The sequence below is a fragment of the Typha latifolia genome, chromosome 7 (genome assembly GCF_019914945.1).
Source record: "Typha latifolia isolate L0001 chromosome 7, TyphaL0001v2, whole genome shotgun sequence".
NCBI classification, from domain to species: Eukaryota; Viridiplantae; Streptophyta; class Magnoliopsida; order Poales; family Typhaceae; genus Typha; species Typha latifolia.
The window spans coordinates 1,909,257-1,924,591 of record NC_133092.1 but is presented as its reverse complement, the minus strand read 5'-3'; the positions used below and the strand labels follow the sequence as shown (position 1 = coordinate 1,924,591).

General features: G+C 37.8%; 3 protein-coding genes across 6 annotated transcripts; 2 read left to right on the top strand and 1 right to left on the bottom strand.

The window, feature by feature from the left end:
- Positions 1-3,951: 3,951 nt before the first annotated feature.
- Positions 3,952-7,532, top strand: LOC140791876 (endoglucanase 19-like). 4 transcript variants are annotated; one of them, XM_073142574.1, is made up of 9 exons: positions 3,952-4,284; positions 4,393-4,605; positions 5,120-5,320; positions 5,543-5,632; positions 5,722-5,886; positions 5,955-6,245; positions 6,337-6,676; positions 6,771-6,809; positions 6,909-7,532. In XM_073142574.1, exons 1-9 carry the CDS (start codon positions 4,087-4,089, stop codon positions 7,211-7,213), a joined length of 1,842 nt encoding a protein of 613 aa, XP_072998675.1. In that variant the 5' UTR covers positions 3,952-4,086; the 3' UTR covers positions 7,214-7,532. The 4 variants fall into 4 exon arrangements, with proteins under 4 accessions (XP_072998675.1, XP_072998677.1, XP_072998678.1 ...); XM_073142576.1 differs by having other exon boundaries at positions 6,912-7,351; XM_073142577.1 differs by lacking the exon at positions 5,543-5,632 and having other exon boundaries at positions 6,909-7,351.
- Positions 7,533-7,853: 321 nt separating this feature from the next.
- LOC140791877 (uncharacterized) lies at positions 7,854-11,879 on the top strand. Its single transcript, XM_073142579.1, has 6 exons — positions 7,854-8,126; positions 9,109-9,263; positions 9,690-9,907; positions 10,253-10,865; positions 10,954-11,478; positions 11,608-11,879. The coding sequence occupies exons 1-6, from the start codon at positions 7,948-7,950 to the stop codon at positions 11,721-11,723; spliced, it is 1,806 nt and encodes a 601-aa protein (XP_072998680.1). The 5' UTR covers positions 7,854-7,947; the 3' UTR covers positions 11,724-11,879.
- Positions 11,880-12,342: 463 nt separating this feature from the next.
- LOC140793068 (uncharacterized) lies at positions 12,343-15,019 on the bottom strand. Its single transcript, XM_073144422.1, has 5 exons — positions 14,659-15,019; positions 14,430-14,561; positions 14,217-14,254; positions 13,939-14,000; positions 12,343-12,860 (listed from the first exon to the last, which is right to left on the bottom strand). Exons 1-5 carry the CDS (start codon positions 14,836-14,838, stop codon positions 12,457-12,459), a joined length of 816 nt encoding a protein of 271 aa, XP_073000523.1. The 5' UTR covers positions 14,839-15,019; the 3' UTR covers positions 12,343-12,456.
- Positions 15,020-15,335: the final 316 nt, after the last annotated feature.

Genomic DNA, 15,335 nt, shown 5'->3' with positions numbered 1-15,335 from the left:
AATTATTGACACAGATTTTTCTTCTTCTTCTTTTTTTCAAATAACAAAAGTATCGCTACAAATTGCATCGGTTTTGGAAACAAATCAACAACAAAGGGAGAAATTTTATATTTCTATATTATTTTTTTATGAGAATTATTGGCGAATTATTGACATAGGGTAATACTGGCACTATATCTATATATACCCAAACAATTAATGTATCAATTTTCCTTTTATTTTATTTTTTTGGCTGGATCTAATCCGTAGAATGGTATTCTGCCGACTTGTCGGTTCGTATTTGTTCCTTCTTATTCCTAGACAAATAGGTAGTTATTCTGGGCCCTTAAATTTATATTGCGTTTTATTATTCTAATATAACTTTGTATGCCATCAACCATGTCAAAAACTATCATAATCCGGATTATTATCTTAAATTTTATCATGATAGTAGTATTCATTCCTTCCGAGCATACTATTCCATGATGATTTATAACTGTTTATATTGTGAGAAATATTTGCTGGCTAATGGCTATTATTGTCGAAGGCCCATTTGATTGGTGAATTAATAAGCAGGATGATGGTTAATTCATAAAGCCCATAATAAGAATGACGACTATAGCAATAAGAATAAGATATAAATTAATGGATAAATTGGATGATCCAAAGATCAACTTTCATGCATGCCCATGAATTGCTTTTATCTCCTCTAAAATATAAGCTACAATCAAAGTAATTTTTTTTTTCAAAACAAAGCTCTTAAATATAAATTTTATTTTATTCAATAAAATAATTTGATACATAAATTAAGAGGAAAGGAGAGATAGAACGATGATCCCTTAACACAAACATCCCACTTAATTATAACAGTAAGATAAAAAAATCAAGACATCAAACCCTAAAGCTCACACATAATATATTTAGAAGAACAGCTTTTAAAGATGCACAGATGTATACAAATCTAAGATTAATCTGTGGCTTTATCGCAATCCAATATACGTCACTCCCATGCTATCGAAATGCCAAATAATATATATGGATTATATATGTGTCACCTCCCTTTATTATTTAATTAAAATTATATATATATATATATATATATATGCCACTTTGGCATGCAATGTTGTGAAAGTGTCCATGTGCACCCCATGTGAGTCTGCCCAGAATCCACGTGGCTTGCTATCCTAAAATACTATATAATTCGGCGAAGCATAAGCCTCCAAGAGACAAGGGCCACTTTTCGGCGCCGAGTTTCCCACTTGTAATACACTTTGAACATAGATGTTAACAAAAAGGAAACTAAAATAATTAAGAGATTTTAATATATTTTATAAAAAAATATTAAAATAAACTACGTAGTGATGAAGGCAAACAGCAGCCCACGTATTCTGTTATAATAGAGGGTTTGTCGGCGACGATGGCGGAGTTGTTGCCGGATTCTCAGTTCCGTTTGTCGACCAATTGACAAACTCAAGCATTGGATTCTGGTACGGAAACCCAAGTCCTATTTGAAGGATTAATAATGACAATATCTTACAATTATCCAAATAAATTGGCATTCCACTCAAAATTAAGCTTGTTTTTTTCGCTTCAGTGGATTAGTTTCTTTATAAATCTTCGCCCTAGGTTCGTTTTTTTTTATTCTATGTAACATAAAATCTATGGTTTACCTAGAGAACTTAGATCAAGATAACACCAAAGTCTAGCAAAGTTTGGTTATTTCCACCATAAGGTGAAATAATTCAAAAGTTTAGGTAGTCAATGTTGGATTATTATGACTACACTCAAGTTTAGGTAGTCAATCTGAACACAAGCTAAGCGACAACATCATAGATGAAGCATGACAAAATATTTATTAAGCTCAAAGATCGGCAAAATATAATATAAGCATAAAAGAATTTGAAGCATGTTATTCAGTCAAAATCATATGAAATCCGGATACAAAAAAAAGAAAAAAAAAAGACAAACAAAGGAACAAACGTAAGAAAGTAAATTAGGTGGGTGAAGGTGTTATGAATTATATGGATTGGACCCCTTATTCAGTATTGATGATTCTTTTGAATATATTTAAAAATGTAGGCTATTATATAGACGATTTAATTTATATGATCAATGTGAAATAAATATTAATCTAACAAAATTAAATAGCAAAATAAAATTAAAAAAAAATAAGAATCTAGCTTGAGAGATGTGATTAGCTTGTGTTCAAAAGGCAAAACTAAATCAAATTCTTCTTTTAATCTAGTGGTTGTATGGCTTGACGGATCAACTTGTTGCTAAGTGCTTCTTGGGTCAAAATTAGAGATACAGAGTAGATAATATTTATGAGATAAAGTCCGATCTTTAATTATAGTTCTTAAGATATATAATAATCTGTCTCTTGATAACAAAATTCTTATCTTTACAGACTTTGTTTTTAACGAGACTACGTGGGAAAGGTTCTTCCCTTTTGTATTTATTTTTTCATTATTTTTTATAGTTATTTTAAAAAATTATAATTTAAATTTTAAAACTATCATAGGGAACCAACCCTCGCACCCATTCCTATCTCGCAAACCCAGCACTACCCTCCTCACACCCACCCTTAACCCTCCCTATAGACTCAACGTCATGGAAGACGATAGACCGAGAGAAAATGGGCAATGTGATTAGGATTGCAAAAGGTGATGAGAATAGAATGTGAAAAGAATGCGTGAGAGAAGAAATACCAAAGGAAAAGAGATAGGAAAAAAGTCGGCTACCGTGAATAAACCCTCAAAAGAGAGAAAAGCCAAAAACCCCTTAAGGTGGATGCCAAACTTGGATGCCTAAATTGCCAAGTGTGAATTCACCAAATTTAATAAGGTAAAAGTGAGAATAACCTTATCCTGTCCACCATTTACGGATACCCAAATCGAGTCAAAAGTTAAAAGTCGTCAAGTTTGAACCAAAACCAGGGTACATGAACTCTGATTCCCTCCTCTGGGACTCTTAATTCGCTATACAGTGAGTAAAGTCGATACATAATTCGTCGATAAATTCAACATGATGGCTAATATTCTCCTATCCATTTGCAGTCCGAAAAATCCACTTGCTAAATTTATCAATTCGATTAACTAGAAAGGCAGACTAATACGAGTTCACACGCAGCACAGACTCACCCTATCAGACTAAGTGAGTTTTCAAATTATCATTCAAAAAAGGTGGTATTCTATTTGACGTCTAAAAAAACATACACTTATTCGAAATACTTGAAATATAACCTATATCTCTAATAAATGTAAAAAATATGAACAGGTTTATTTTGCACACAAAAAATATAAATAAAATATAAATAAATAAATCCGCTACGCCTTCTCCTAAATTTAGGAGAGGATTCGGCGCCACGTGACTTGTTTTGGCTTTTAGAAGCAAAAAAATTAAAAAAAAAAAAAAGAGAAAGAGCGAAGTAGGCTTCTACTTTTGGAGATTTCAATGTTATAAAGCTCTGTGTTCCACCCTCAATATTTATTTTTAAAAAGAAAAAGTTTCTAAAATGATGTTTCATTCATGCACCAATAGAAAAGGATAATAGGACATTAATTTTTTTTAAAGCGATTAGCTTACACTAACCAATAAGTGAGCACAATATCAGACCTAGAACATCCAACAAATAATCTTATAGAAAAGTAGTAGAAATAAGATATCTATCTTACAAATAAGTCTTTCACTTGATTAAACACAAGCAGCATAGTAAGAATGAGCATCAAAAAATTTGAGAGAAAGCACAAGCTGAAACAATTTAGCATCCTGTAGAACAACTTCCCACAAGCACAGAAAATCTACAAAACTAACAAAATTTTGCACATTATTATTGTTGTAATTTTCACATTAGAGAATACCAGAAAAAGAGAAGTACACTTGTTCACTTCGAGAAAAAAAAATGGAGTAAAACTCATTTATTAATCTCTGCGACAGTTGAAGTCTCTCCCCACCATCCCCATTCCCCTCTCTGTCTCTCTCTCTCTTTCTCTCTCTCTCTATATATATATAGGTCTCTTGAGCTTGAACTCTCTCATCCCCCAATCTCTTGCCCCTTCTGATCAGTGCCATTCCCCTTTCCACTCCCCCACCATTGGCTCAGTAGAAATGGCGGGTGTACTTGTGGTCTTTTTCCATGTCCTCCTCCTTGTTTTGGTCCCATTGGCTACTTGTGGGCATGACTATGGGAAGGCTCTCACTAAAAGCATTCTCTTCTTTGAGGCCCAGAGATCTGGGAGCCTCCCCGCCAACCAGAGGGTCAACTGGAGAGCCAACTCTGGCCTTCTTGATGGAAAGGCTAATGGGGTGCGTGACTTTCACATAAACAAGATGCCAGATATGATGGGGTCATAGCTAGAAACTTGCTCATATACGTATATGCATATTAATTTGGCTCTATTGTAATAATCACAGGTGGATCTTGTTGGAGGGTACTATGATGCAGGGGACAATGTGAAGTTTGGGCTGCCAATGGCCTTCACCATTACCATGATGTCGTGGAGCATCCTGGAGTATGGCAAGCAGATAGCTGAGAGTGGAGAGATGGGCCATGCCATGGATGCTGTGAAGTGGGGTGCTGATTACTTCATCAAGGCCCATCCTGAGCCCTATGTCCTCTATGGGGAGGTCACCCTCTTTCCTTTGTGCCTTTAGCTTCTTCATTACTAATTTTCTTTTTCTTTTCCTTTACCTTTTATGTGCTAGTCTAGGTTTTGATTTCATAACATGCGCATATTTCGTGAATAATGATAGAAAAGAGTTTTTTTCACATTTTCTTTTGATACCTTATATTTATGTGCTTACCCTATCTTTCATTATTATTTGATATAGGAATTTTTCAGTTCATGACATAAATGCCCTTTGACCTCTGCCCTACAGAAAAGCCTTGCCGTGTTTATGTAACCGAAGAGCCATTGGCGCGAAACCATATGTAACTAATAATAACTGCCCACTTTCTCTGCCACCCTTGCCAATTAAAACCATCACATGGGCTGGTCAAATGTACTCATGTAATAATAGTTCGAGTCACTACCTACTGTTTCAATTTCAATTATTATTATTATTTTCTTTTTAATTTGAGATGCATTTATTTCGATCCTTGTAACTTAAAACTTGTGATTTGGTGATAATAATTATTTAGGTGGGTGATGGTACTACGGACCATTACTGCTGGCAACGGCCGGAGGACATGACGACGAGCCGCCAAGCTTATCGGATCGACGCCCAGCATCCGGGTTCGGATCTCGCCGGCGAGACCGCAGCCGCTATGGCCGCGGCGTCTCTCGTGTTTCGCCGGTCCGACCCGGCTTACGCGAACCGGCTCCTCCAACACTCCAAGCAGGTCAGTGGTGTTGGTGTAAAACGAAACCGACACTAACCTGTCATTTACTTTGATGCGCGGCGCTAAACGTACGTTATGCCACACGTAGTAACTTTGTCAGTGACGTTTCGCATATCGCCGCTGGCGCACATTTTTTGAGAGGACGTTATCATAATATTCTATTCTCTCAATTTACTTTTCATTTTTAACTTTTTTATTTTATTTTATTTTATTCGTATTCAGTTATTCGAGTTTGGTGACAAGTATAGAGGGAAGTATGACCGCAGTATTCTCGTGGCTCAGAAATACTATCAATCCTTCAGTGGATACGGGGTAAGGGAGGCGCATTGTGGGCCGGGGACTGTACTGATTTGACGGCTCAGATCATCCTATCTGATATAACGGTTGTTGATGTGATGCAGGATGAGCTCTTGTGGGCCGCGGCGTGGCTATACCAAGCGACCAATGATCGATTCTATCTGGACTATGTGGCCAATAACGGCGATGCATTGGGTGGGACCGGGTGGGCCATGACCGAGTTCGGTTGGGATGTTAAATATGCTGGTGCACAAGTACTAGCGACAAAGGTACCTATTAGTAATTAATTTACGTTAGTAATGGCCGATTAAGTACTCAATAGATTTAGTTCTTGCAGTTCCTTCTTCAAGGCAACGGCAATGTAGCTCAGCACTCGTCAGTGCTAGAGAGGTATCAGCAGAAGGCGGAGTTCTTCATGTGCTCGTGCCTCGGGAAAGGTGCTCGAAACGTACCGAGAACTCCCGGCGGTCTGATGCACAAGCAGAGCTGGAACAACCTTCAGTTCGTCACCGGCGCCTCCTTCTTGCTCACCGTCTACGCCGACTACCTTGCTGCGGCCGGGAAGAGCATCCAGTGCGCCGCAGGGACTGCCCAGCCTTCTGAGCTTCTTGATTTTGCGAAGTCTCAGGTGAATTACTTCTTCCCACTCTTTTCTTGTGAAATGGTTTCAGTATTTCTACTTGTATAAATTAATCTCCTCCATTTATTTTGTTTCTCAGGTGGACTACATTCTTGGAGACAATCCAAGAGCTACAAGCTACATGGTCGGCTATGGCAACACCTACCCGCAGCAAGTCCACCACCGTGGCTCCTCCATCGTGTCCATCAAGATTAATCCCACATTCGTTAGCTGCAGGGGAGGTTATGCGACGTGGTACGGCCGCGATGCCAGTGATCCGAACCTCCTTGATGGCGCCATTGTCGGAGGCCCAGATGCATACGACGACTTCCTCGACGTCAGAGACAACTACGAGCAGACCGAGCCGACGACGTATAATAATGCTCCTATGATCGGCTTACTCGCTCGCCTTAATGGTAGATCGAATCAACTACTTACTGGTAACTAATTAAGTGCATGGCATTGCGAATTCTTTTATGCAAGACTTATTTGATCAGTATGATGACTTTTATGAGATGTGTCTTTTGCTTGCAGAGTTAGTTCCTGCACCTAATTTGACATCTCCTGCTCCAGGTAATTAAGGATACGTATCAACTGACCATTTAATCAACACAACCATTCAACTAATTATGTTTGTAATCCTAACGAAGGCTGCATCCGTTTTCTTGACAGTAGTTACTGAAACCACTTCGCCAATTGCCATTGAACAAAAGGCAACAACTTCATGGATTACGAAAGGTAAAACTTACCATAGGTACTCTGTCACAGTGACCAACAATTCACCAAAGACTGTGAAGGATCTCCACATCAGCACGTCTAAGCTTCATGGTCCATTATGGGGCCTCGTCAAATCTCGCTATGCTTACGTGTTTCCAGAATGGTTGGAGTCACTTCCCGGTGGAATGAGCATCGAGTTCGTTTACATTCACTCAGCTTCTCCAGCTGACATCTGGGTTTCTGGGTATAAGCTAGTTTGAGGAATTAGTGTGCTTTTAAGAGTTAGGTAGTATATTTTAGTCTAGGCAAGTGCGATTGGGGAGGAAGGAGTGAAGAGACCCAAATGGGAGTGTGCTCATCCTCTTTCTCCTCTTATTGAAATAGTTTGCAAAGGATTTGGAGAGATCCGAGTTTGATAGTTGAAATGCTCGTCCTCCTTTTCCTAGCTAATATTATTATCGTTTGTGGCTTTTTCTTCTTTGTTTCTTTCATCAAACAAAGCTATATATGCTTGTGTACTGAATGATGTTAGCTTTAAGCTTGCTTCGCAATATGAATAGAGACTGTGTGATTAGATAATTTCTTCGTTCTTTTTATGTCCAAAAAAATTAAAGGGCCGAAAAAAAGAAGTGCGTGTAGGGATATTTAGATTCAAAGTCTAATTGCATGTAGGGGGGAATCGAAAATATAATCCAAACTCCAAAGGATGGATAATATCCTAAGTCATTAACCTGTTATTAACGTGTCTAATTGAGATGTAATCTACATTAAAGGCAAAATGGTATGGATAACCAAGTCCGGATCTAGATCCTAGAATTTGGATCCTTATTTGGTCGGATCCAATTAAACTAAGCTGACGTGCATTAGATCTCATCTCGCCATCGACTTCTCCTTGCTGACCAAGTTACCCTTCTCCACACTCCTTTCTGCCCAAATCTCATCTCATCTCTCTCTCTCTCTCTCTCTCTCTCTCTCTCTCTCTCTCTCTCTCTCTATGGAGCACGGCAGTGGAAGGCTGGTGGATTTGTGCATAGAGGCCGCGAGCTCCACCGCAGAGAGCGTGGAGAAGTGGCGGCGGCAGCGGCGAACTCTCGAGCTCCTCCCCGGCAATCTCGCTGACTCCCTTCTCCGACGCCTCATTCAACGCCGACTTCTCTACCCTTCATTGCTCGAGTGCGTTCTATTCTATCTTCGATGTTCTTCCAGTTTCCAGTTCCCTAGTTCGGCATTAAAAAGATGACCTTCATGTGTCTCTACTCAATGGTTGGTTTAATTAGTCATTCTATTGTGACGATCTCGGAATTTGAGAAGATCCAGCTTGGTTAATGGAATAAAATGTAGCGAAGAGTCATTTTAGTAATTTAATTGGTGATTTAATGCCTATAATTTTGATTCAAAAGGCTTAAACTTTTTTGAACTTAACGAGCAACTGATCCAGTAAACTTAGTTTTAAGTTTTTACAATTGATAAATTTCTTGTTCTTGACCTTCTGATCAGTAATTCCAGAAATATCTACATATCTCTCGTAATTTGGAGAATATATTTGTTAACGCAGATCATGCACGACAATTCTCCAGCATTGTTTTGAAAAACTTCCACCTTAATGCTGAGGCTCCTACCTTAGATAGAATATAACTAGACTTTGCTTAGATCCCGCCTAGGTGACTACCTAGCATCTCATATCATATTTATCATATTTTAGTACGTATATTGACTCTGAAATTCAAAACTATTATACATGTTGATGAATTAGTGGATTTTAATAGCTAATGATAGTTCTTAACAACATTGTATTAGTATAATGTTTAGATTATATGTATTAATTTTATCTTATTTTCTAACTATGATTTCTTTTATTTGATTATTGTTTAACCATCTTGAATTCTGAGCGCCCACCCAGGCGCTACATGATCATTTGTCTGCCCGTCTATCATCTACAATGGGCTTGAAAGGAACCTGCTATCAGCCTTTTGCACCAAGCTAAGGAATGCATCATTCTGCTTGGTCTATAAGATGACTTTGGATGGGCTCTTGGTCATAAATATATACAATCTCTTAAAACCTTGTTCTCCAGCTTCTGCCCTATGTGATATTGTTGCCATTTTGTTTATCTCTTTGCTCATTTGATAATGTGTTTGCTGCATTTGCTATGCAGAGTGTTCCAGTACCCTGTGGAGGAAATTGACTTGAAAGGTGACAGTAGTATAGATGCAGAGTGGATGGCATATTTGGGTGCTTTCCGTAGTTTGCGAAAGTTGAAACTTGCGGACTGCAGAGGCATCAACAATTATTCTATTTGGCCAATTTCTGGTATGAACTTTGTTTTAGCAAACTTATTAGATGTGATGCGATGTGATGGTTTTCTTATGAGAAGTTTCTTAAATCGTTGCATAAGTTCAGTTTTGGCGAGTCGTAAAAGTTCCTGTCTTCAAAATATAAAGAGAGAGAAAGGACAAACACAATTGGCTGTAACTTTTGGTGGTTCACATTGGTACAAACTCTTTGGGTGATTTTAATAGGCTCTCCAATTTTGATGAGCTTCTGCTAAAGATAATTCATAGTTGGCACAACTATGTTATCATTCTCTGCAAAGGTTTGAAAATACTGTGACATTGTTGTAGAGAATGTTATCTTTTTTCATCACAAGAAAGTATGTGTATGAGAAGAAACTTATGTCATGAATTGTATTAGTAAAATTTTATTAGTGAGGCAATTAAATTTACTTCTTGCCCTTAGGAATGAGTACCTTGAAGGAGTTGGACCTATCAAGGTGTTCTAAAATTACTAATGCTGGCATAAAGCATATCATATCCATTCAAACTCTGGAGAAGCTATATATTTCAGAGACTGGAGTGACTGATGATGGAGTGATGCTCCTTTCTTCACTTACAAACTTGTATTTGTTGGATTTGGGAGGCATAGCCTTCAGTGATAAGGCACTGTTGTCATTACAGGTATACCTTTAACCTAATTTCAGTATCTCATATATTGGATTTGTCATCTAACATTCTGCTTTGTGGCTCCAATTAGGATGCCTTCAGAATTTGGAAGTTTTGTTCTGATTTTTCTTTTCTTTTTTAAAAAATCTACTAATCACAACGTTGTCTAGATCTGCAGTTGTCTCTCAGATAATTATTAGGGCATTTTGTTACCCTAAAATGCAAGCTTTCTATTTAGATTATATCAGTTTACTTTTATCTGAAAACTATCACTGGTAAAAAAAAATTTATGAAATTTTTTTCTCTTCTTCCACTTCAAATAATTGCTGATATTGATTTTCTTTTTTGTTATTGTTGTAGAATTTGACAAAACTAGAGTACCTGGACATGTGGGGTAGTCAGATTTCTAATAGCGGAGCTTTTGGCCTTAGGTTGTTTCCTAAACTGTGTTTCCTGAATATTGCATGGACCAATGTCACTATTTTGCCATATCTTCCTTCCATCGGATGCTTGAACATGAGTAATTGCACCATCCAGTCTGTATTTCACGGGGATTATGGAACTAGTGCTCCTTTAGCAAAACTCTCTGTCTCTGGAGCTAGTTTTGCTGATATTGATGAGGCATTCTCTTGTATGGAAGTGAGCTCTATGACGTTCTTGGACATGTCCAGATGTTCCATTAGCAAATTCTACTTCTTGGACAATATGAAAGGACTGGAATATTTGGATCTCAGCTTCAGCGGAATAACTGATAATACTGTTGAACACATTGCCAATGTGGGAGCAACCTTGAGATATTTAGACCTTAGCAATACTAAGCTCACCTCCCACGGAGTGTGCATGCTGGCTGGATCAGTTATAAAACTTGAATCCTTCTCTTTAGCTCACACGGCAATTGATGATTCTGCTCTCTCATACATCAGTATGATGTTCTCTTTACAAATATTAGATTTAAGCCACACAAATATTAAAGGTAGAGTTTTACCTGGAAACTGGCTTTAGCCATTATTGACATTAAAGTATTGTTACACAAAAATCTCATGTTTCTGTTGGAATGCCAGGTTTGGTTTACTGGGGCAGGGACGAACCGGATAGAACATTGTCATTATGTGCTCTTCAAAATCTTAGCCATTTGGAAAGCTTAAACTTAGAAGAGACAAATTTGACTGATAAAGTTCTACAACCCTTGGCTTCCTTCAAAGAACTAAAATATTTGTATCTGAAGAGTGATTTCCTGTCTGATATTACCTTGTGTGCCTTATCTTCTCTCTTATACTTGAAAGTTCTTGGTTTTCGTGGGACTGTGCTGACCAGCCCTGGACTTCTACACTATGTGCCCCCAGCAACACTTCATTTATTGGATTTGAGAGGATGTTGGCTCTTAACTGAGGATGTGATTGTATCATTCTGTAGAAGTCATCCTCAGATAGAGGTGAAACACGAGCATGTTGAGATGCCTCATTCAGAACGAGATGTTTCTGTTGCTCCATGTCATCATGGAAGGATGACCCAAGCTCATCAACTAAGACAAAAAAAAGCGACATTTGCACAAGCCCCATATGGTCTTGCAGGGACCTCATTTGTAGGTAATTGTGTTATCAGATAGATCAAAGTCTTTGCTTATTGACCAAAGTACATAGCTTGTGCATTTCTTTATCTTAATCGACAGCCATTGCATTCTTACTACAGGATTCTTTTTTTTTTCTTGAAAATAGATGAAAGAATAAAATATAGCAGGGAGGAATTGATGGAGTTGCAGCATTCGGGTCTGTCGAGCTTTGCTGTACCGCATGTTACTCGTGTTCCACTAGAATTGCAGAGGAAGGGATAAGATGGATTCTCTTTCTGAGGTTTTTGCAAAAGTTCCAGTTGAAATTTCCCTTGTGATTGTTATTATGATGTTGTAGTATATGAACTTCTGAAGTTCAACTCATTTTGATGTTGTAAATGAAACATTATATGTAATGCGGAATTATTTTGGAGTCAATAGGTGCAAGCTTCTAAATTTTGTTTGTGTCACAGAAATTTAGATGCAAGTTATCAGCAGCACACAGCAGGCTGCTAATGCCTATCTTGCACATGATGGGACGTGCCAACTTAAAATAGCAGTATTAGGGTATGATTGGGACCAAATCACGAAATCAATATAAACGAATTATACTTTTGAGAAATTAATGGTATTGAAATTAAATCCATTTAATTTTATTGTTTGTAATGACAGGAATATATTTCCTTGTGTTCCTGTTTTTCTATTTGACCCTTGAGCTTCAATAAGTACGGATTGGTTTTGAGATTTAAACTTATCCAGGAACTATAGTATATGAAAAAAGACTATACCAACCAATTAATTCGAAGAGTTAATTTCTGTAACAAATGAAAAAGATTACAAACTTTTCCAACTGGGTGCCTCGATCATCATTGATAAAAAGCGAAGAAGCACTACAAGAAGATGAGGGAAAGATTACATTATTTGTAAATGGTAGAGCATAGAAGAGAAGTGACTATGTTATCACAAAATCAATTGGCTATATATTGTTGAGCATAAGAATGCTAACAGTTGAAAGTTACAATGCAATATCAATAACTAAACTGACGACGAAACCCAGTAGTGCACCTACTATAACCTGAAGCCTTGTGTGGCCAACAAATTCGTTCAATGGCTTGTGAAATCTATAGGCATTCTCTACTGGTTCCACGACATCATTTCTAAAGCTCTGTGTTGCACTCAATTTTCTGGATGTAATTCCGTTACTACACAATGAATAAGAATCTGCATCGGAGCCATACATATTTGCCTTCTGGGGCACAGAAATTAGGGGAGCAGTTTCCTCAGAATTGATGGAGGAAACTCCAGGCGTAGACTGAGTTGCATCATCTTGGTCCCAATGAAGAGCGGGCTTCTCTTGGAGACTCAACATCATGTTAAGAAACTGTGCATGGTAACCCACTTCTTTTCTAACTCCCTGAGGTTGACGAGACAATAAAGTTTATATAAGGATATAATCCGTTAACATGATTTCTCGAAATAAAAGATATGATTACACCAAGAAATGTAATTTCAGTTACTGCAGCGCAGCCTAGACAAAAAAGTTTTTGAGTTTGTCACTAACCGAAGTCTCAAATGGGTTGCTAAAAGGCCAAGCAAGCAATTTGCCAAGAAGATCCGAAATCCTAGATAGGCTAGGGAAAAATGGAAAGGAAGATACCAGAGAACTAGTTAATAGTGCATCCTGCCACCGTCCGAAAGGGTCATCAGCATTATACATCAGATATTAATTTCAGAACTAAAATTAGCTTATGTCGCAAGCAGAGTTTAGTGTTTGACCACTGGCACAATGTCATATTTACCATTTTGCTCCCACATTCTATTTATCAGACTGTCCATTATTCCCCAAACATGCAAAACCTTTAACATTGTTAGAACCAGTAAAAGCAGTATAACTGCATTCCTTTACCATGTCTATGCTACCATGCGAGGAAAGCTGGATGACACATGAGATGGTATAAGCATGGTCATTAACACATGAGAATGCCAGTAAAAAGAGCGGCTTTGTATAGTAGTGAAAATAGGAGAGACTGAACAAAGAGAAGGGCATGCGTTGGGAAGGATATGAAATGCTCAGGCTGACAACACATGCCGTCCTTGTGGGGTTGGATTGTAAAAATATCACATATAAAGCAGACAGCAAATTCGTGGAGACTGACTGCTACATGGTCCTCAAACTGAACCTAAAGTTTACTCTATCATAAGTAATTCACATTGATGTTATAATAAAAAAAAAATTTCAGTTCCGATTAAAAGAATGTCCATGTATATACATGTATATGTGGTATGCATAAAAGTATATGTTTCCATATATACATTCACAAATATAATCAGTTAAATATGTACCTTGAACCCAGAGAAATGGTGGTTTATCACTTTATCTAATTCTTGCCTATTAGAGAGCTAATTTTCTAGGTTATCGCATGAAACAAACAAATGCTAGTTTAATAAATAGCATAATGCCATGGAGATGGGTCAAACAAAATCATTCAAACCTGAGCATCATACATAACGATTGCAGCAAAGACAACAGACATGCCAAAAATCGAGTCCGAGAATCCCCTGCACTCCAGAATCAACCAGGTTATATGAAGATCAAACCACTGCTAACATCCAACAAAGAGTTTCTACAGACCAATAGATGAATATGAATTACTTTTGGCAACCAGAAGGTAAATGACAAAGCATTGTTCTTTATACCAAACATATATAGATCAGCATAGGTTGCAAGTACCGGTTCTTAGCGACATAATTTAGGGAAAGCAATATTTCACTCACCTTTCAAGACCTAGTAAAGTTGCAGCAGCTACAACACTCTGAAAAATAAATAGCAGTTTGAAAGCACTATGAATAAAGAGTTCATTGCTGAAAATTAAATAATAACCAGAAGAGGGAAACAATTCATTTGAACAAAAGACATGTCCTTAGCCTCAAGTACGTCAACTTATAAGGTAAGTGGATAAGAAAACCACGAGAAGAAACTAATCTTACGGCGGAATGGGTTGAAGGCATTCCTCCCGACCGAACTGCCGCCCTCCAATCGATGCCCTTTCCCCCAATAGCCGAAGTCAGTGGCTTCGAGAGCTGCCCAATGGCAGAAGCGAGAGTGGATGCTATCAGAACCTGGAAACAAACCAAATTACCAACCAAACAGAAGAGATTTTTCTTCTCAATTTGGTCCCAAGAACGAGACCCAAGTGGTGAGTCAGGTTATCCTTACCTTGTTATGGGCAAGCTCCGAAATTTCCTCCACTCCAAGCCTCAAACAAGTGATTCCGCTTCTGGGTCTTTTGGGTTTAAGGGATATATATAAAAGTTGTGACCTTCTAGAGCGACAAGTAGAAGAAGAGGGCCAAGGTAGGAGACGAGGGAAAGCAGCAGAAGAAGAGGAATAGGACATGGCGTGGAAGTAGAGTGGTTGGTTTCTTCTAGCTTTGGATTGATTCTATTCATAATTCTCACTTTTATCCATTACTTTCTGGATCTCGTAAGAGGACTGAGACTTCTGGTCGAGGGCTCAACTGGTGGGTGGTTCCAAATTCGTCTGTGGAGAGATATTGGGAAACAAAAAATTTGCTTCCATCCGTAGGTCCATGTAATTAATTATGTTCACCAAATTTGAGTTATATTTCGTTATTGTCCATCATTTTCTTTATGAATATGATTAAATCCAAAGATATAACTGTAATTACCAAAAAGTAAATAAAGTCGTCTACTTTAATAGGACATGCTTATTGTGCTACTGAAGAAAAGCCTGTGGATAGGTCAAATGCAACCAATTACGGGTGGTCGATATAGAAAAAGAAGTGTAATTATGCAACAACGTGTTTGATGAATTGCTCAGTAAACCTGATCAGAGAGAACAAGCCATTTATAGACAACAATAATTTATTAATC